A 23394-nucleotide genomic window follows, 5' to 3' on the forward strand; every position below is an offset into this window, starting at 1 on the left:
GGGCTACTCATTTTTGTTTCCTTCTCTTTTCTGTTTTTCTGGTTGGGCTGATTCCAGTATTATTTTCTTCTTTCATAGGTTTTTCCTCCCATTCTTTCAATTAATAGTATTTCTTTATCGTGCTAGTATCTCTCTTTTTTATTTTATTTACTTTCTTAGTTTTACAGTTTCTGCCTTTTTTTGGGGGGGATTGAATTTTTCTTGTAAGATTTTCTTTTGTCTCTATTTTAATTAGTTTTATTTGGCATATTTCTTACTATTTTCAGATGAAAAAGGGCAATCGTACTTAGGTGCAGCTTCTGACTCAGCTTTTTAAAAATGTTTATGCCTTTTGTTTTGCAGTAACTTGTCTCTAAATATATTTACCTCATTTCCTCTATTTAATGAATTTTTACTTGTAACAAAGATTATAAAAGAAAAACAATTAAATAAAACCTATGAACATCTTGATCATATGTGATAATATATTCAACATTCCTTGCTCACAATTCCCTCTCACATGAGGGAAAAAAGGAGCATTTCTTTATCTGTCTTTCATAGCCAACTTTGACCATGATAATTATGTAGTGTACTATGTTTTATTTTTTGTTTATATTGTTGTAGTCATTATGTATCTTGATTTCTTCATTTTTCTTACTTTAGTTTCCAGTAGTTCATATAGTCTTACCATGTTTCTCTGAATTCTTCATGTTTATCCTTTTTGTACACAAATCTTATTCATGTTCCTTGATTTGCTTAGCTATTTCCAGCCAGAGGAGCTTTCTGTTTGGCTATCTTCTCTTACCATCATATATTTCCTTGATAATATTCCTTATAGCACTTCTTATGCTTAGATTACCTTTGAAATATGCTACAGACTACCTAAACTTGCAATACAGGCTTTGTACATATATGAGAAATTTATTTTTGATACATCATTTTATAATTATTACATTATTAAATCTTCTTAGTTCTCACATGTGCTTTATATTTTATATGAGTAGATTTCAAGGGGATGCCCATGAAGGATAGATAGGATCTCCTGGTCTAAAGTTTTTCAGGTAAATTCATTGCAAGAAAGATGAGAAGCACAAAAATTGAAATTAAGAAAACACACACAAAAACCCAATTCCAATGAGGAAGAAAAATAATAATAATAGTTCACATTTATACTGAACTTTTTGTTTTTTGGAAGATAGAATCCAGGGTAAACTAGATTAAATTAATCATCTACATTCATTAAAAACTGAGTTAAGTGCTAAGAATTCAAAGGCAAAAGTGAAAGAATCTCTGCCTTAATGTTGTTTACTTTCTAAATAGAAACTATTTAATATATGCATACTGGCACAGGGTCATACCTTGTTAATTTTTATTTGATAGAACACCATGAAACAATTTAAAGCCATTTGACAGTTAACAAAAATACTTTTACACAGCCATAGCAGGAGAGGTATATTCAGAAAAGATAGACTCTGGAGGTACTTTCATTTTATTCAGGGAAATGAAACTTCCTTATCCAAGTTATCAACCTACCCTCCAAGCACTGGCATGGCCCTGGAGTTCCTCGTGGCTTCTTTGTATTCAAACAACCAGCAAATGTCAGCGTCTGTAATCTTTTGTCCTCTGATCCAACCAAGACTTGAGGATGTTCTCAATAACTTTTAAGAAAAATTGCCTACCTTGTTATGGGGGAGGGAGAGGGATTGGTATATTGCTTTTACCAGAAGTATGTACAAACATATACAAAATGAATTTCTTTCTGCCAAAAACAATGTACTTGGCCTTGGAAGGATAGAGCAAGAATGATTATAAAGAACTGATATTCAAAATAAAGAGATAATAAAAAGTCAAGTTTCTATTAATGAGTGCAAGTATGGTCCACATGAACTAAATACTCAGCTAATAAAAAAGGTAGATGGGATGAGCTACTGTCAGTGATCATTGAAAAGTTGTGGAAGTTGGAATCACAAGGCTGGAGAAGGGCTTCATTTAAAAATAGAAAAAAGGATGAAATCCTTAAACTGTAGAACACTTTGACTTTAATTTCTGACAAAATTCTAGAATCTGTGTTTTTATTAGGAAGCATCTACAGTAACGGTCTCTAAATTTTTTTTTAATTTCACGTCACTGTTACTAAAATGTTTTTCATTAGGCACTCGTAATATCTTTATTTCTCTTTATGTATATGTGTATCTAATATACACATATATATGTATTATACATATAGATTTATATATTTTACACTATTAAATTTTATATTTTATATAAAAATAAATATACATTACAATAATGATATACACTTTCTCAGGACATAAAAATAATTTAAAAGGATAAGAGAAAAGAAATAAACTATTTGAAATAGTCTAAATTTTATTTAACAGCTATACAAATTTTTTTGCACTCAGAAATTGAATAAAAATCCTTGTTAACTTTTAATACGCATCAGTACCTGGCTCTAACATATTCTTCCATTTTCAGTGTACATTTTACTCTTTCTATACTCTATAATTTAACTAAACTGACCACCTCTTTTTTTCTCATAGGAGACTCTCTCCTATTACTGTGTCTTTTTACTTTGTTATCCCCCATACTTGGAAAGAATGCCTATCTTTTTCCACATGATTCTCTTCTTCAGGACAAACTTAAACACCACCTTATATCTGAAGCTTTAGTTAATGCTTTTTCAAACCATGTTATGTACTATCTAACTACTTTGTATTAATTTGCATTTATTCTCTTTATATTTATTTTGTGTGTCCTCATACACACACACACACACACACACACACACACACACACACACACACACATATATGACTTTAATTCCCTTCATTAGAATGCATGCTTCCTGTAAGGATTGTTTTAAATCTTTGTGTTTGTATTGTGAGAACCTACCACTCATAGAAAGTGCTTAATGTGCCCCTACTAATTGCTTTTTAAGGCTGTATGATTTACAAAGTTTTTTTCATATTTATTTTTGACATGACTATACTTTTTTTCTTTTTTTGCTGAGGCAATTAAGGTAAAGTGACTTGCCCAGGGTCATACAGCCAGGAAGTGTTAAGTGTCTAAGATCAGATTTGAACTCAGGTCATCCTGACTTCAGGGCTGGTGCTTTATCCACTGCGCCACCTAGCTACCCTGGTGACTATACTCTTTAGCATAATTGGTTTTAATTCATTTATGTTTCTTTTACTCTCTCTTAGTATTGTGCTTTTGCTGAGCCAAAAACAGGCACTAGAAGAACTAAAACAGTCAGTTCAGCAGTTAAGATGTGCTGAGACCAAGTTCACAGCACAAAAAGAACTCCTTGAACAAAAGGTGCAAGAGAATGATGGAAAAGAGCCACCTCCTGTTTTCAATTATGAAGAAGATGCTAGATCCGTTACATCTATGGTAAGTGAACAGCGGTCCACTGGTAATAACTAGAGAAGACTGTTGCTAAGGGTGTGTGTGGAGGGGCTGTCAGTATATCAGTTAATGTTTGTCAAAGTAACAATTATGCTAGAATATAGACATTTTGCAAAATCAAGCTTAATTTAAAACTGAATACTAGGAATTCCCAGATGAGGAAGTTCCCCTTATCAATGGAGGTTGTCAACTTTTCTGTAACTGAACTTTTGTAGAAATTTACCTAGAGTCCTGAAATATGAATAAATTTGCCCAGAGTCACACAACTGTATCATGTGTAGGAAGCAGAAACTGAATGTGGATCTTTTTGGTTTTGAAGTTGGCTCTCTATCTGGTAAGCCATACTACTTCTCAATGCATATTTTATACTTATATTTTCCTGCCTTGGTGTCCTTCACTTTGTCTGTGGACTATGAAATACTTAATATAAAAATAACTTTAATTGGCAATATTGGAATTTGTGTTTAAATAGTTGGTTGGCATGTATTTACATATTTAGAACACAAACTTTTGCAAGGATGAGTGTTGAAAACTATCTTTATATGTATTTTAAAAATAAAAAGCTATTATTGAAAAAAAAAGTGCATCACAAAAATATTATAGGAACAAGAAAGAAATTACCTGTTAAATCTATGGTTCATGACCAAACAAGGGATAAGTCAAAAAATGTACAGTGATGTTTTCTCTTATGAACATCAAAATTGTGAGTTTTAAACATACATAGTAAAACAAAACAACTTAGTAAACAAACATAGTAAAACAAAAAAAGGAAAAAAAAAAGAAAAACAACCCAAACAGTTCAGTCCATACTGTGAATCCATCACACTTCAGAGTTATTAAGGCTTTCATAGTAGATTGTGTTTACAAGATTACATTCCTTTATCTGAGGAATTTGCCACAAAGATTTTTTTCCTTCTTTGCTTATATCTTTTTTTTTCTTTTTTTAGTATTAAATATTAAATATTTTCTTTCACTTTAATTTTACATTACTCTGCTGGGGGGATAATGGTGGGGGGAGGGGAATTAAAACAAGTTAGATGAAGCCTGACACACTTCCATGATTAGCTGGGTTGGTAAAAGTGGGTGACTTTGTTCCTACAATATATGTAGATTCAGGCCCTGGAAAGTTGGGCCAAGTTATGGTTGTTTTCAAAAGTATGCTATGAAAAGAGTGGACAGCTCTAAGCCATGTTAAAAGTAGGAATGAGGGGCAATTTCTTCCAGAAACAGAATTTCTGAAGAGACCAAGTTCTTTAGTTATTTCCAGAATGACTGGAGAAAGGAAGGTGGAATGGAATTTCAACATGAGTTTCAAAACACTGTCCATGTGAGGCGACTGGTTCCTGTTCTGAGAAGGGAGAGGAATGACAGACTAGGTCACCAGTCCTAGCTATGGAAATTGAGAGGTGACACAGTCCATTGAGTGACAGAATGGGCTGAGGCTCAGTTGGTATGGAATTTACTAAGAGGTTTTTCCAGAAACAGACAACTCAAGTCTTCCTTTTGCTTCAGCAAAGAAATAGTTTTTAAAAAGCACTTGGGAAGCTCCTCCTCTATCCCTGCAGTGAGTAAACTCAGAGAAGGGAGTCATCAGTGCAGCCGCCTTCAAGGTCATAATGGAATTCCTAAAGGTTGGAGATGCCATAAAAGTGGACAAAGGCTGCAGCCACCCCAGGATGTGGAAAATCTGATGTGACTGGAACTTCTTTATCTCTCAAAACCCTTTACTTAGCTTTGAAAGCAATCACTTCCTATCGATGATTAGAAGAATCAGTCCTTACCCATATGCCAAATTTCCCAGGAAAGAAGCGCTCAGGAATGCGGGCAGCATACAGCCCAGCTCCAGTGATGTCCATTACAGCCATGAGGAAGAACCAGCCCATCTGGCCCACTGTTGTGGCCTTAACAAAGCCTTCTGCAATAGTGAAGTACATTGTGGGCACAATCCCACTCAAACCAAGTCCCCCGAACCCTCCCGCTCTTGTTTGCCAGTGTTTGGGTGTGGCAAAACGGTCCCACTGGGCCACAAGGATGGCCGAGATGCCAGGACACAGACAATGGAGAGGTAGATGAGCCATGGCTGTGGAGAGCAGCAGAAGGAATAATAGAGCCAGGGGAAAAGTTCCCCATGATCAGTAGAGCAATCCCTGCATAGTCCAATTTGGAAAATGTCCCAGAGACTTTTTCTGAATGACAATAGACATTGTGAAAGAGCCAGAAGAAGCTGAGGCAGAGCACAGCACCTAGAAAAAACATCCCAAACACCACTTTTTCCTGTAGAGGGGCCATGAAGTACATGTCAGAGCATGGCCAAGATTCCCAAAAAGAGAAACAGCACAAAACCAAGCAGATGGGTCCAAATAGTGCCAGACTCAGTGTGGATACGGAAGATGCTCTTAAAACAGGCTTGGAAAGAAGGCATGGGGGTCTGTGACCATGAGAAGGTCGTCATTGTCCTTCAGCCAGTCCGGGAGCACAACGTGGGATGACCGGCCAGCGGCCTTCCCATATCTCATGTACAAACTCCTCCATCTTCTCCATGGCATGGTGGGCTTGTAGGGGCAACCGCACCCCTTCCTCCTCTTCTTGAGATACAGGACATGTTTGCTCTTCTTCAACTTCGGTGGCATTGGGGCTCATTCGTTTACCCTTCTCAATCAGCTCAGCGAGCTCCATTGTGTCTGCTTCTCGGCCACTGGCCGGTGCCCCATGGCCCAGCCCCATCACACATCCCTCGCGGGAAGACATCTGGTGGGCAGCCCCACAACCAGCCGCTTCAGTCTGATTGATAAAGTTGAAGCTTCCCAGACCTAAGGGGCAGAGACCTCCCTTTGATGGTAGACCCTATAATATAAGGCAGTAATGTGGGAGAACCACTTTCAGCGCACATAGGCCTGCTTTGGTGCAGTAACTTCAGGGTTGAGCTTCGGCGGTGGCAGCGGCAGCGGCCAAGGGCTCTGACAGGGCGCCTTCCCGCACGCTACATCCCTGGCGCGGGCGGTGATGCCTGCCTCAGCCTCGGCCCCAGCTGCAGAGAAGCTTCCAGTACCCCCTATCTCCATCCTCCCCCTCTCCCCCCCCCCCCCACGTGGAGGCACCGCCCCGGAAAGAGCGCGAGAGGGCATCGCGTCATCTCCGCCCTGCGGAGGTGAGAGAGCTAGGCGAGAGAGAGAACTCTGCTTATATCTTTTATAATTTTAGCTGAATTGTTTTTGTCTATGCAAGATCTTTTACATTTTACAAAATCAGAAATTAGTATTTTACATTTTTTGACTCAAACCTTGTTTGGTCATGAACCATAGATTTAACAGGTAATTTCTTTCTTGCTCCTCTAATATTTTTGTGATACTTTTTTTTTTTTTAATAATAGCTTTTTATTTTCAAAATACATGTAAATATAGTTTTCAACACTCATCCTTGCAAAATTTTGTGTTCTAAATTTTTCTCCCTTCTCTTCCCCCCCCCCCCTCCATAGCAAGTTGTCTAGTATAGGTTAAATATATGTAATTGTTTTAAACATATTTCCACATTTATGTGATATCATTCTATATGTTTAAGTCATACAACTATTTAGAGGTTGCCTTGCTACGTGGTATGAGATATTGGCTCATACCTAGCTTTTGCCAGACTGCTGTTCAATTTTCTCAGCATTAGGAGAGCCTGTGAATTAGGATAAGAAGGTCCTATACCGAGCCCCTCCCATACTCACACTGAGGTTTTATAGCAAGGACACATAGGAGCGCTCGCAGCATGCATGATGACAATTTTGATATTTCTACTAAAATAGTGAGTTCTTACCCTAATATCTGCGATCTTTGGATTTATTGATCACTTAAGCTACTGTAGTAATTTCTTTCTGTGTTTAATTTTTCTCATTTGTTCCACTGAGCCCTTCTCAGTTTCTTTACCAATACCAATTTGTGTTGCTGTTGCTTTATAGTTTAGTTTTAGATCTGTACTGTAAGGCCCTCTTTGTTCTCCCCTCCCCCCAATTTATTCTTTATTCTTGATCATTTGTTCCTACAGATGCATTTTATTTTTATTTTTTCAAGTTTTGGGAAATAATCCTTTGGTAGTTTATTAGTATGGTACTCAGTTAATAAATTAATTTACATTTAGTATTATCCCTTTCATTATAATATCTTGGTCTACTCATATTTAATATTTCATTGATTACTTAGATCTTTATTTGTATAGAATGTTTCGTGATTATATTTATACAGTTCCTATGTGTATCTTGGCAAATAGACTTCCATGTATTTTATACAACATGTTCCTTTAGATGGATAGTCTGTCTTTTTCTAGTAGATTTTGTGGATATACAGAAATGCAGATTTATGTGGGTTTATTTTATATCCTGCAACTTTGAAGTTATTGTTTCAATTAACTCCCTAGAATTCTTTAAGTAAACTATCATATCACTTACAAAAAAGCTAATTTGTTTTTTCATTGTTCATCCTTATTCCTTTATAATCTTCTATTAGTTTTATTATTATGCTTAATATTCTAGTAGTTTTATCTTAACAGCATCAACTAACAGAATTACTTCATTTAATTCTATTCTGCTTAATTCACCACTCAAATAACAATAAATTGAATAAAAGTTTATTAATTGGCATTGAGTAAATTGTGAGAGATGTATTTTCTGTTTGATCTGTCCTTTTTGAGAGGACCATAATTACTTTGATATCATGCACATAATTTGTAAAATTTGCATTGATTTCAAATGTTTAAAAAATAAGTAAAATATTACTTGTGTATAAGTCATATTATAGCTGTGTTTTTGAGGGAAAGGAAATTTTTCAAAGTAAATCTTTTTAACTGCTATGCAGCTCTTTAAAAATTTTGAAATGCTTATACACGTTTGAAGAAAAATATTCCATGACGTATCTATAGAGGTTATTTCATTTGTTTCACAACTTTAGCAGTATATTATATGTTTATACACACACACACACACACACACACATATACACATATATAAAGAATTTGAATACTGAAAACTTTCAGCATTATCATGACTGTGACCACATTCTATATCTTTTTTTAGGATTCAGTAGTTCTTTGTTCAGTGTTGTGTTGTTGTAACATGCCCTCCTGGCAGTAACAATTACTAGTCTGTCCTAGGCCCAACAGAGTACCTTTGTCCACTGACCTTTTCAGTGTCAACTCTACCCGGCTCGCCTCCTCTGAGGCCTTCAAAGGTGTCTGGCCACGATCTCTTGAATAGTAGTTTAATAACCGGTAGCGCACTCAAGAACAGCCACATGTAATCTTAAAAGCCTTTATTATACCTACTCACATAATGCCCTGACTTACTGCCCTGACTTGTTAGCTCACCTGGTCTGAAGACCCACGTGTTCACTACCAAACTCCTTACCTCTCGGCTATCCGTCAGCTTGGCTCAGCTACCCCAGGCTAGGGAGCCAGGTTAAAGAGCACCAGGTTAAAGAGATCGACTGCTTGTCTGCAATGGGCTTATAAAGGGCCTGTGAGGTCACACACACAGCCAATCAGCGAGAGAGCTGTCACCCATTATGAAGCTATCTCAATACGGCCAGGATCCCACCCACAGGGCAGTCCTATCACAGAGATTACTTCTGGGCCACTCAAATCTCCTGTTGCGATGTGCCAGCCCATTTAAAGGACCCTTACATGTTGTAATCTGTGAATTGTTGAAAGAAAATAATAATATGTGGTGCCAAATGCCATAAAGGGAAAATAAAAAACCTTGTTCTTTTAAAAGTGAGATATAATAATTTGGGATTAGAGAGTAGGCGGCTTTAACTGGATTGCAGGAATAATGTCAGAGGCTAAAAAAGTTGATTCAGGTGAAGTTATATAAGGCTTTAAAAACTAAACAAATGTTTATTTTTGATCTTGGAGGCAATGAAAGTCACTGGAATTGATTGAGAAGGTTAATGATATGTTAAGGTCTTAATTTACAGAAAATTATTTTGGCAATAGTATTGATAAGAGAGAATAAATCCATATAAATACTAAGTAATGAAGTATTATATAGTTCGGAAGTGAGAGAATATCCGGAGTTAGGGGGAATCAAGCAATGCTCCATATAGAAGATGATTCTTGAGTTGCATCAGAAAAAAGAAGATTCAGTGGTATGGATGTCAATAAGGAGTGGAGTGTATTACTTTTGTTAATAACAGCTAATGGAAAGTTATAAATATAGCATGTTTTGAACTGGGAGAGATTTCAATCATAAAAATCAATTTGAAGCAATTTATTATCCCCTCATTCTGTCGGTAATAATGCAGACTGTTTAAGTTATTGAAGATTTGTCTCATTGATATGAAAACTGTCAGTATTTATAAAGAAAACTTTATGTTTAATTTTATATCATGACTACATTTAGTTTGAATCTTAAAAGGGAAGCATTATATAATTTCCTTCTGTTTTAAGAAGTATTTTCCATGATATTAATACCATATTGCTTATGCAGATTAAATTTTAAAATAATAAAATTTGTACAAAAAATGTAGAGATTAGAAACCAACAGTACATGTTATAAGACTTGAATATAATGGACTACAACACAAAATTAATAGTTGCAAAGTTCTTCATGGTTTTACAGAATAGATAATGTAGGAATATATCTTTTTTTAGGATTCAGTAGTTCTTTGTTCTGTGTTGTGTTGTAATCTGTGAATTGTTGAAAAAAAAATAGTATGGGTGCTAAATGCCATAAAGGAAACTAGTAATGTTGAAGTACATTGCTTTATACTTCAGTTAAATGGGAAGGATGATGAATGATTATTAAGCCATGTTTAATCTAATATATATTTGCAAAGAAGTGGAGCATAAAGTCAATTTAAAGAAAATTTAATGGTAAAGACATTTAATGGTAAAAATAGAAAAAGGACAATAAGCTAAAGAAAAGGGGAAAATTTATAAGAAGTTCATGTAATAAACATTTTTCTCCATCAAAAACAGTGGAACTGCCACACTTGAATCTAGTAGATGTACTTACAGAAAAGTAGAGATAATACTAAAGAGATCAAAGATAGAAAAAAAAAAAAAAACATCTGGACTGGATCAAGCACATATAGAAGCTATCCACGCTGGAAGCAACACAATTGTGAAGATACATGATGAGAAGTACAATATTAACAGTGTAGGGAAAAGTCCTCATATTTTAATAACTACAAGATAAGATTCCCAAGAGAGCATCACTTCTGATTTATATTTTTATATTATTTTTATAGAAATGAAAGGTCTCTTAGATGGGTGTTTTAGTAGGGAATAAGTGAGTTCTCACAAATAATGTTCTACAAGCACTGAATGGAAAGATGTAGTGAATATATTATGTCATTGTATTTACTTTATTTTGTTTATCATAAACATTTAGATTGTGTGACCAAAATTATTTTTGTTTTATAGGTTTTTATTTTTCCAAATAAATGCAAAGATAATTTTCAACATTGCAAAATCTTTTATTCCAAATTTTTCTCTCTCCCCTAGCCTGGAAGTAATACAATATAAGTAAAACATATGCAATTCTTCTAAACTTATTTCCATATTCATCAAATTGCACAGGAAAAAAAGATCAAAAAGAGAAAAACACAAGAAAGAAAAAAGCCCAAGCAAACAAACAATAATAACAAAAAAGGTGAAAATGCTATGCTTTGATCCGCATTCCTTCTCCATAGGTCTCTCTCTGGATGCTAATGGTTCTTTCCATCAGAAGTCTATTGGAATTTCTTTGACTCATCTCATTATTGAAAAGAGTCAAGTCCATCACAGTTGATCATTACATAATTTTGTTGTTACTGCGTGCAAAATTTTCTTCATTCTACTCACTTCACTAAGCATCAATTCATGTAGTCTTTCCAGGCTTTTCTGAATTCAGTTATAAGCTCTTTTTTCAAGGTTCCTTCAAAAATATAAAACAAAGATAGATGTCTTCTGCAAATCTCTGATCATAAAAATCACATGAATCATAAAACATGGAGATATGCTTCAGTGTTAGCCATTGTTGTGGAGGAAATCCCAGTCGCACTTCAACTTCATTGAGCTTGTGGATGGTGAAATCTTTAGATGGTGCTATTTGAAAATGAAATTGTACTAATTCCATCAAGCCTCAAAACGTGGCAGAGACATTTGATGGAGATTTGTAAAGATTCAAAAAAGTTTGGGCTGCTCATTCACTTAGGAAGGACTGTTTTCAACCTTTTTTAATAGATCATCTGTACTTTATCCATTGGTATTAAAGCCCACTAAGTTGGCTTAGTGGATAGGATGAGGGATCTGGTTTCAAATCTGAATTCAAATCTGACCTCAAATACTTATTACTTCTCTGACCTCTGTTTGCCTTGGAGGGAGCTAGGTGGTTCAGTGGTTAGAGTTCTGGGCCTGGAGTCAGGAAGATCTGAGTTCAAAAGTGTCTCAAACACCAAACACTATTTGACCCTACATAAGTTGTTCTTTTTTATTTTTATTTTCTATTATTTATTTATTTATTTATTTTTAAGAATAAAATAATGGTTTCTGTAGTATAGTTTCACAATGGTGTGTGTACATTTGGTAAACAACTACAAGTTTGGTAGATAACTGCTATTGAATGTGTGTCACTCAAGTCTTATAAGATAAGCACTTAATAATGCCCTTGATTTGATTGATAGTTTCTTTTTGTTATAAGCTTAGGTAACTGGAAACCAATAAGAACTCAAATGTAACTTGTTAAATACCTTTAGTCAGGACCAAAAAACTCTAAATCTGCCCTCAGTCTGATTCTCCTAGAGCAGACTCCTGTGTTCTTTGAACCTGAAAATGTGAACATTCTCTATTCATTCCAGAGCAGGGATAATTGATGGAGATTTGCCAGAATGCTATCTTGGAGGGAACCTTGTCATGAGCAATAAGACATGTTTACTGATACTTTAGGAATCAGGCTGGTAGCTCTTATTAGGCTTGATGTTATCAAATAGTTTATAAAGGTTTGTTTTTTGTTGTGCATGCATCTACTAGATAAATGTTTATCAACATTGAATGTATACCTTATTAGTGTGTTGTCAGCTCTTACAAGCATACATATGATTTTATGACTCCCCTGAATTACATTTCCCTCTTACCTTTCTAATCTTATTACAATTTGTAATATATGTTCTGAGATACAGACACTAGCCTGTTTGTTGTTCCTTGAATTGCTCTCTTCAAAGTTGGCAAAGATCTCTTAATTGCAAAACCTAATAGCTTTTTCTCAGTCTTCTATAACTTTTTAAATTTCTCATTTATACCCTTTTCTATCTAGGTTTTGTTTCACTGTTTTTTCCTGGTTCTTAGGCCTGTCTGACTGATCTTGGTCCTTTTCATCCAGGCCATACCTGTCAACCAGAATTACCTTTATGTCATGAACCTTGATATCGAAAACAGCTAACTAGGTAGTCATCAAAATCAGTGTTTGAGTATCCCACTCTCAGAAGGGCACTGTACAGTATCTTTCCCTTCTGTGAAAACAGTCCTGCTCCTGTTACCTTCTCAGCTTATTTGACTCTTATCTGAGTTTTACTCTATATATGTTTGAGTTGTATATCAAATATTCTTCTTCCTTTCTCCATTTCTCTTTTTCCTCTTCTCATTCCCCTTTCCCTTTCCCTGTCAATTGCCAATCAAATTAGCCTTGAACTGATCCCTGGTGTTATTATACATTATTCTTGGCATCATTGAGGGGCTCTTTTCCCTTGTTTCTGGCTGGCTCATGGGCTTTTCCTAGAATGTTAATTGGATTTCCAGACAAGTTCTTAACCTATTGACAGTAGCACCTATATGGGGTGAGTGAACCCTACAATACAAAAGACAAGAGAATCTTATGTCTTTCTCCTATGCCAGCGAATAGTCACAAAATATATTAGCAGGATGTTCAATAAGGATATGCAATGAGGATACCTGATATTGATTGAACTGAGTGAAGCTTCCTTTTATAAAGTGATCATTAAAGTCCACTTTCACTAGGAAGAAAGAGCCTGGAACTTCTTGTAGTTATTGTGTACTCAGGTGACCAGTAAACAATGTCATTAGTTTGAGCCTTCAGTATCCTGAGTCGATCAAGTTTCAAGAATTGTTTTAATCCCTTTTAAGGAAAAAATAATAATTGTAACTCATGGGAGAATAGCGTAAGATTTTACTTCTAGAGCAGGGCTTCTTGAGATTTTCCCACTCATGATCCCTTTTCATCAAGAAATTTGCATATGGTCACGTCTTTACATTGAGAGATACATTGAAAACTGCAAGAAATTAACATTAGCACATGGACATGATTATTTAGACCCAGGACTTAACCATTCCAAGGTAGAAGAAGTAGGGAGCCATAGAAGAACGTGAAATTTCTAATTGTGATTTTCCCATATTGTCACTCCTTAAGGGAACAGATACATTGTTTTGTTTTTCTGACTTTTTAAAGCTTTTCTTTCCCATCTTTCAGGCTGCCTAAATAAGACTTCTTTACTTGACAACTAATTAGATTAACTTTTAAGTCATAAAAGTAGTGAAAGGTCCTCTAGAATCTAACTTCTTAAAGTGGGGTTTGTGACTCCATGAGGTCTCATAACAAGATCACAGTCATGAAATTATTATTTATTACAAGTTAAAGTTTTACTGGTGTACTTATACCATTTTTAAAATCATATATATATATATATGTATATATATATATATATATATATATATATATATATATATATATATATATATATATATATATTATATAACTAAATACCTAGGATCAAGAGAATAAAATATACAATTTGTGCTTTGGGGCACCTGATGTTTTGTTTTTATCATCATACTGTTCTCATTAGGTTTGCTTTTCATGGGGTCAGGAATATTTACTTTCTTGTACTATTCCAGCCTCACCCTCTAGTCTCTACTGCTCTATTCCTCTCAGCATGACTCGGGATTCTCTTGCTACTATCCTTTTGTTTCTATCTCCAGCGCCAGCTAGACTGTCTAAACTTTAATCTGCTAAGGTTAAATGGCTAGAGATTCTCCTTTATAATGGAAGTAGATAGCACTACCCTCATCTAATAAATGCCAGGAAGAATCCCAACAGGCTATCATTTGGTCTTTACTTTTCAAATTCTGCATCTGAGATAACAGTCAAAGCCTTTAGTTACAAATGACACTTCAACTAAGGAGTCTGACAATCTTATGATTTTTCCGTGTTTCTCTAATGTAGTCAATTGTCATTTCTTACAGCATAATGAAATTCTATTACAGATATTGCAAGATAATAATCTCAGACCTAGAAGGGACAAATATTTACCATTTACATAGTGCTTTGAGGATTAAAAAGTGCTTTACAAATAACTTATTTTAGCTTTACAATTCCAGAAGGTACTTGCTTTTATAATCTATATTTGACAAATGAAGAAACTGATGTAGACAAAAGTGTAGTGAGTCATACAAGACTCGAAGATAGTAAAGTGCCTGAGATATGATTTGAACTCAATTCTTCTTGATTACAACATTTTCTTTACTGCACAGTCTTATACATGTCTGCCCACAGCAAAAGCCTAAGCATTTTAGGCTGTATTTTGGCCATAGAAATCTTCATCTTCTTTACAAATTAAGTATGAATATTAAGTATAAAATTACTTCTTTGGAGAGAGCAAGGTAAGCTGCAGTTTCTTAAGAATTGATGCTAGAGTCAATTTTGTTTATTTTTTTAAAGCAATAAATGAAGTAAATGATTAAGGGAAGGAAAGAGTATAGTAGAAACTTCAAATTGATTAATACTAAACTTTGTAGAAAAGAATGATGAAGATAAATTTAAAAAATTTTTTTATAAATGTGAGGTCATAAATTTGAAGAGGAGTTTTAATTTGGAGAAATGCAAATAGTAAGTGTGATAAAGGTCTGAAGGTTTGAATGGACTGCAAAGTCAATATAAATAAACACTGATATATAGTACACTCTTAAGTTTTATCAAGAAATGCATAGCAAGAAAGAGATGAGAGATAAGAGTGTCATGTATATTTGTCTGGGTTATAGAGCACAGAAGGGAAACTAACATACAGTGAAATCTAGCTGTGATAGGATGTCTTGTAAGTATTTCAAACTCATTGTGTCCAAAATGGGCTCATTATATTTATCTCCTAAACCATCCCTTTTTATCCTTCTAATAAATTGCATTTCAAGCTAATATTTACCCTCAACTCTTCCCTCTAATTGATTGCTACCTCATGTCTTTCACTTCCACAAGATTTCTTACATGTGCTACATTCTTCATTTGAGTGACTATTACACTAGTTTAGACAGCTAAGTGATGCTGAAGAGAGACCAACATCTTGGAATAAAGAGTTTGTTGCTATTACGTCTGTTGAGTAATTTTTCAATCATGTCCAGATTTTTGTAATCCCATTGGGACTTATTTTTTTGGCAGAGATACTGGAGTGGTTTGCTCTTTCTTTCTCTAACTCTTTTTATAGATGAGGAAACTGAGGCATACGGTTAAAGAACTTGTCTACAGTCACACAGCTATTAAGTGAGACAAAATTTGAACTCAGGAAGATGTCAGGAGGACTGAGTTCAAATCTGGCTGTGTGATCCTGAGCAAATCATTTAACCCCTTTTGGCCTCAGTTTCCTCATCTGTGCAATGAGGATATTCATAGCATCCAGCCTCCAGGAGTGGATTGTGGATCAAATGAGATACAGGAACCTAGAGAGGCTTCTTGTGACCTGCTCCTAAGGCCTGGTATGCAGCCTTAACAGCAGGCCCTGCTCAGTCCTCAGGGGGCAGCAGAGGCCAAGCTTAGCCCCGCCCTGGGCCTGCAGAGCAGCAGGCCAAATGGCAACTTCCTGCAAGTGTGTGAGGTGCGGAAAGTCCCAGGAAAATGATTCCCTCTTGTGTAGAGCCTGTTCCTTGAAAGAAGCTGAGAAGTCCTTGTTTACCAAAGAGTTGGTAAGAGGGTCATGGGGGTGTAGTGATTGTGGGTGGGAGAGCACAGGAGTTAACAGGGAAATAGGGAAGAGGCAGGGCTGGGGAGTAAGGGGAGAGGGGGTGAGGCAGGAATGTGAGAGGTACAGCAGAGGATGATGGGGTGAGCCCCCTCCATAAAAGCTGTAGCTTTACTACCCAAACTGACCAGTTGTGAGAAATCCTGTTCCCAACCATAATTCTCAGGCCAGAGTGAAAGAAAAGGCATTTTCCTTGAATTCTAGCAGTTTTTACCAGTATCTTTACAAACTTAGGATGTTCTCATCTGAGCTAATAAGAAATGGAAAGAGAGAAAGAATATTTCCTTCTCAGAATGAGAAGGCATTGATTTCCTTACATTGCCAGAGCATTTTTTGTATGTCAAGACAATTGAATTGGTTGCTTTGAGTTCTACTAATGTTGCCTTCTTAGTTTTCTGTTTCTGATAGAGAGAATTTATTAGGAACTAAAAATATTAGTGAATTAATTCCTAATATGTGCACATGTAATCATTAATTTGTAATATATATTTTGACACTGTGCATTTTGACTATGTTTTTCATGTGCCTTAATGGACTGATGTTTATGGTTTTAGTAGTTTGTGAAATTTGCGGTTTGTTTATTCTTTTTATAAATTTTAACCTTTTATTCTTTAACTCTCATGAAAGCCAAGAGTCAGGGAAAGAGAATAATTCTTGTTTTTAAAAAATTTATTAATTTTAGTTTGAATTTAAAACATAAAACGTTAGAATAGAAAGAAAAGATGATTGCACATGAAACTGCAAATCTGTTATATACAATTTGCTATTCCTTTTAAAGAATGTTATCATGTAACTTTTTTTTCCTTTTTTCTTCTCTCCCTCTCCTTGCTCTAGAGATGGCTACAAATTTATAAATATAGGTGTATGGCTATGTGTATATATACCTGTGTAAAATTATTCTGTACACATGCAGCTGTAGCTCTGTGACAGTATTCTACCCCTGAAATCTATTGCAAAGATTTCCTCCCCTGAATTAGGTGTTCTCTTTCCTCCAGTCATCTGGTTCTAAGATTCTATCTTATCTCTGGGATTGGTAATGATACTGAGATCTCTAAGCCTGAGGGCTCATTGTAGTCAGATCTGTTCTGCTTCTCAGTGCCTCTGGGATCTTGATCTTCTTCCTCCTCTATTACATATTTCTTTCTCTTTGGGTTGAATTTGTGACCCTGTTCTGAAAAAAAAATGATCCATTTGTTTACTTTTTAGTTTTCCATTTATGACATGGTCTGAAGTTTCTCTGAGATCTTTGCCATCTTGAGTAGTTTGCTTTGATACACACACACCCACACACACCCACCCACCCCACTTTATTTACACATATTCTTCACATGTAAAATGTAAGAAGTCAACTTCTGAAAGTCTGTTCCAGTGCTAAAATCCAGTCAAAACATCATGAGACTTGTATGAAAACCAAATTTATTATAAGAGAAATGGGCATGCATGTGGAACTCAAGGAGTTCACTATCCTTACAGAAGTTTGCATATTTTTGACAGTACAACAAAAGGAAGAAAATAGGAAGGGGTGAGGCATGGAAGAGGAAAGGTGTGTAAAAGGCAAAAATCCTCCCAAAGGAATACAGCGAAGAGATGGCAAAACTATATTTTTTCTTCTTGGGATTGATAGAACTATAAAAATAGGGTCTGCTTATCTGCAAAGGACCCCAGCTGGATAAGTATTTCCCCAGCCTGGCACAGACTGACTGGCGCTTGTCTTTATTATACAGGGAATCCTGCTTGGCATGTAAACAACAAATTATGTCAGTTCAAGGTGGCGATGAGGTTTTTCCTTTATACATTCAGGGTCTCCTGCATGCTTTGGGTCTAGCATTTCTGGAAAATATGGCTCTTTACTAGCCCTTAACAATCCCATCATTCTAAAACATTTTTATTTTTTAACATCCTAAAATTTACACAAATACAAGTTATATGATTTTTTTTCCCATTGATTTTTCCTTCCACTAATGTTGACATATTTCTTAGCCCTTAAAAGTTGTATGTGGCACATAGTTGTTAAGTAACTAGTTAAGTAACTCATGTGGGATCAAATTTCAAATCTCACCTAGCATTACCTGGTGATCTAGTGAGGTTTGAAATTTGGTCCCACACTAGTATTATATTTATAATATTAAAATTTTTCTAAATCAAAGGTTAGTAACATGTGGTCTTATATCACTGCAAGGACAACTCCTATAAATGAAATTACAGATCCATCCAAGTCTCAAAATTGTATTAAAGCTGTGGTGGGAGTCTCTTAGGACCACCTTGATCAATTGTTTTCTCTGGTTGGTGAAACTGTAGAAGATAAGGGAAAAGTGACAAAGAAAACTAAGGTTTTGATATCTTAAATTTAAAAACTATTATCTGTACCTTGCTCACCCTTTACACCATAGTCAGTGGGCTGCCCTATTGTTGCCTTATCCATTTCTGTAACTTTCTAGACCAAAATACTCTTCTCTGTCCACCATGTACCTATCTAAACATATGGCTTCCTTTTATTATTCTAATATAAGCTTCTTAAGGTTAAGGAATCTCCATTGATTTTGTGTTCCCAGTATTTGGCACATAGTAGGCACTTAATTTTTTTCATTCATTCATTCCTTCATTCACAATGAACAATTTCTTCTCTCAAAATTGATGGAGTTAGGGGGTAGCTAGCTAGCCATTAATAAAATATCAGCAATACACCTTGTTAGATTCTTACGAAGTGCTAAGTCAGTACTTGGCAATTCTCTAGTTCCGGCCTTTCCTGGAGAATAGCTTGCATGCTTAGGAGGAGCAAGCTCATTGGTTGAAGTACTTCTTCCCAGAAGCCCTTGCATTATCCCATGCCCATTCTCTGGGAGGATAAAGAGGGCAGCTCTGGAAGAAAAAGTCAGTCTCTGCTCTAGATCAGGCTTGACGCAGCTCTCTGCAGGAAGGGAAGTCATTTCTCTGGATGACAGTTAACGGCAACTGTCTAGAGACAACGGTTCTCTATAGGAAGAAGAATCTGTCCGAGAGATTTGAGTTGACACAGCAGCTCTCCTCCCAGAGAGCGATCTGCAGCTTCTGGAGACAATAGCACTTTACACCTCGTAGCCTTTTTTTAAAGGAAAAAAACCCCAGGAATGAGACTTGTGCAAACTGAGAAAATAGACAGTCCCTTAGATATTAGTAGTTAGGCTTTTAGGGAGCATCATGAAGATTCCACAGAAAAGTAAAGGAAGTCAGAGCCCTGTAATTCAGCAGGCATAATCTTAAAGAGGGTGGATACAAGTTTATTATTCTCAGATCTTGATTTAAATAAGACATAAGGAACGAGGAAATTCATAGCACAAAAGTAATATACAATTAACAAAGTGACTTCCATAACAATGACACAGTAACAAACAAACAACATATTACATACATCATCACCACTCTAAGGAAGCACCAACATCTGAATTCCTTGGCTGGGAAAATCCATGGTCACAGCTATTCAGAGTCTCAAGTGGGCACTATTGCTAGGCAAGGTATACTGCTTCCCAGCCAGATTCTCTTTCTACTAATGGGATTTTATAAGCTGAGAACAAAGAAAGCATTACAATTAAGTATTCTTATTTGATATATGACTCTTGAGATGAAAAGCCTTCCACATACAGGATGCTTCATCACAAGAGCCCTACCAAGAAGAATATTTGTTCATTCCTTTAGGAGGACTATGTTTCTTGAAAGAACTAATCAGGTTTCTGGAATAAACACAGGCTTGCAATAAAGGACAATCATTGATTAATGCATAAGAAAGGATGGCCTTCCAACTTTTATTTTTTCCTATTAGTCCATCAGGTACTGCAAACATATTCTAATGTTTTCAGCAAAAAGTTACATAAAAGATATGGATGGGACTCACTTAAGATTCTTTACTCATTAGGATTCCTTACAGGTCTTTGAATTTGTTTTTAAAATATTTTGATTACCATATTTTTCAGTATAATTTTTCCTTTCCTTCCTTACGAATGTTCTCAATATTAAGATAAGTTGAAAACTAAAATTTACTCAACAGAAAGATCAAACTATCTCTTTATCAAACTATTACTAATATTTTAGCAGTTGTGATTTCTAAAGAGCATAATAATGAACAATAAGATTTGGGGGATAATGCAATAGAAGAAAACATTTCTCTATTTCTGTGTTTTAAAATAAATGTTTTTACATTATCAAAATTTCCTTATTTTCTATTACTTTTGAAGTAGTTTCTTTATTTCTCTTAAAATATTGTCAGACTAAAGAATTAAAAAAGAGAGCCCTACATCTCTGCAGTTGTTTAGCTTTATGCAACATTGTTAATTTAGTTTATCATCCTTGCAAAGGTTTGCTGGACCAGGGACATTTAAAAATGGGACAAGACCTGTTATTTCTATGTTCTATTAGTAGTCTTTCTTTCCTTCCCCCCCCTTTTCATTTAGACACCAAGCCAAAATTTAGGGCTTTGTAACTTTAACTCATTGCTTCCTTTATCTTAAGGGTATTCCATACAACCCTAAAATCTAAATGAAAGTTAATTTGGAAAAAAAAAATTTGGGGGAGTTTAATGTCGATGAATTTTTCTTTTCTAACTTAGAATTTAAGGATTTTATAACAGTATTCTTGTCAAAATATATCTTTATTGACAACTTTTTTTCTTCCTCCAAATTAGGAAAGGAAGGAGAAGTTATCTAAATTCGAGTCACTTCGTCACTCCATTGCTGGAATGATTCGGTCTCCCAAATCTATGTTGGGCTCTTCATCAGTAAGTAGGATTAACTGTTCTGTGCTTTTGTAAATCTTTCTATTGTTCTAAAATTGGGATGTGATTTTTCATTTTGTTATGCCTCAGTGAGTCACTAGGAGAGGAGTTGATTGGAAATATGTAATTTGTAAACTATACCTACAGAGTTTCTTTTTGCATTAAAGGTACTTGGAGGCCTAATTTGATCACATTTTTAAATTACCCAATGTATTTTAGCCTTAGTTGCTATTAGTGTTACTTCCAATTAAAGCTATCATTTTTGTGGGAACTAAAAGGTAGAGAGATGACCTAAATGATAAAGCTACCTTGCAGAGATTTGAGGGGAGGAGGAGGAAAGAGACAAAAAAATTACTATCAAACAAAAAAAAAAATTACTGGGAATGGGATGGGGGTCCTCATCAACTATGTCTTCCAGGAATTGTATAAATCTTGCTTTTTCAAAGCAAATGACAATTCATTTATTACTGTATTGCAGTGATTTGTCTTAGGGCTTTGAAGGGTAGGTAAATGCTTGCTTAGGATCACAGAGCTAGGAGTTAGAAATTTGAATGAAGGCCATTGTTACTCCAAGGCCAGCATTCTATTCCCTATATCAGATATTTTTGCAAAAATTATTCTTCTGGAAACTTCTGCCAAAAGTCATAGTCTTTTTATGCTTTTCAGAAAAGCAATTCTACTATGAAACTAAAGACCCTTTATGATTTAGCAACTAATAAAAATCCAAATCTTACAAAGATTTGATTTTCTTATGTTAAGAATATAGAAAGCTGATTCAAGAATTTGAGAATCTTTTGTAAATATGTAATAGATAATATACTTATGAGTGGCTTTTTTTGGGAAAAAAAGGAAAATTTATTTTGTTCTGAATACCATATGTATAGTATATAGAAGTAATGATGAAAATGCAAAAGAAAAAATAGTGAAATATAAAAAACCTTTTCCCTCAATGGTTTAATATGAAAATTAACTGATAAAATCATTTGATATTTTTTCATAACATTAACTCACTTTCCACTTCATTTCATGGGCTGAAAACCTGTGTGTCAGGACTAGTAGTTTATGTTTGAGCAATAGGAGAAAAGCTTATTATTTTACTTTATGAATAATAGTACTTCTTGTAATGCCTAATTACTCAACTAAATCTAAAATAGTCAACATTGTTGACTATTTTGTTGTTGACTAAGCTTTAGTTTCAGCCAAGGGAATATCCTTAAAATTATATAAAGGTAGGAGAAAATAAAATTCTTCTCTGAGAAAAGGGAGCTAATTCCTGTTTATGCAATTTTCTTATGGCCAGAGATTATTGGAGGTTACATTTGTCCAATATCTTTTCCTGAGACTTTAATATGTCACATTTCTTTGAAATAAATACAGATGTTAGAAAACTGGTAGAGGCTTTTGGACCTAACTTAGGACTAAGTAATTAATTCAAATTCCATACAAGATAGAAAAGTGGTAGAAAGGGTGAGCTTTTTCTTATTGCTTCACTAGTTAGTGGTATATATAGTAGTGGAAAGTCAGCAAATAGTTATTAATTATCTACTGTGTTCCAGGCACTGTTCTGTTTGCTAAAACAAAGACATTCCCAGCCCTCAAGGAGCTTACTATTTCATGGGGAAACACATTATAAGAAGGGAAACTGAAAAAAGGTATCATGGAGAATCTCACAAGTATGTAGTAGGAAATGTGAAGGAATGGATGGCCTGGGAGACCTCTTTAAACGAAAGATTTTTTTTCCATATTCAAATAAGAATAATTTATTTAAATCAAACAAAATACTTTATCTTTGTATAGTTTAAGATGTTATCCCAGCTAGAGTCTCTCCAAATTTACTACTTTTAAAAAGAAATTACTCAATTTTGATTCAAGAAAAACAAACCTACATTAGAGATCAGACATAATATACAATGTGTCAGCCTCAAAAGAAATAGTTTCTGCCACTTCATTATTACAGTGTGTGGAACAGTGACCCCAAATTAAAATCAGAGATGCTAAGAGCAAGAAAAGCAAAAGGGGGTTATTACAGTTTGCAAGAAAGGAGAACTCCCAGCAGACAAGTTGTCAGTAGAGGAGTGCAAAGCACAAACCGCAAAACACTAGATTAAATAGACACTGAACACTGAAGCTCCCAACCTCCCTCCCCTTCCCCAGCATTTTCTTTCTTTGTGGGGGGGAAGTATTCTCTAAACAAAGATGTCTATCCCAAAAACAAAAGAATATTAGTAAGTAACAAATTCTTAATTAAAATTTCCCTAGAGAACTGCTATACAAGCAAATGAGAAT

General features: G+C 35.1%; 1 protein-coding gene and 1 pseudogene across 5 annotated transcripts in view; one reads left to right on the forward strand and one right to left on the reverse strand.

Moving 5' to 3' along the window:
• The window catches only part of FER (FER tyrosine kinase), a 234035-nt gene that overhangs the window by 69887 nt on the left and 140754 nt on the right, over positions 1–23394 (forward strand). For all 5 annotated transcript variants that reach the window (XM_074281925.1, XM_074281927.1, XM_074281929.1 and 2 more), the window contains 2 exons: positions 3186–3375; positions 21019–21111. In XM_074281925.1, the coding sequence (XP_074138026.1) occupies positions 3186–3375; positions 21019–21111 (283 nt within the window). The remainder of the gene's footprint in view (positions 1–3185; positions 3376–21018; positions 21112–23394) is intronic.
• Positions 4965–6138, reverse strand: LOC141550857 (adiponectin receptor protein 1-like; annotated as a pseudogene).

This window comes from Sminthopsis crassicaudata, chromosome 1 (genome assembly GCF_048593235.1).
Source record: "Sminthopsis crassicaudata isolate SCR6 chromosome 1, ASM4859323v1, whole genome shotgun sequence".
Taxonomy (NCBI): Eukaryota; Metazoa; Chordata; class Mammalia; order Dasyuromorphia; family Dasyuridae; genus Sminthopsis; species Sminthopsis crassicaudata.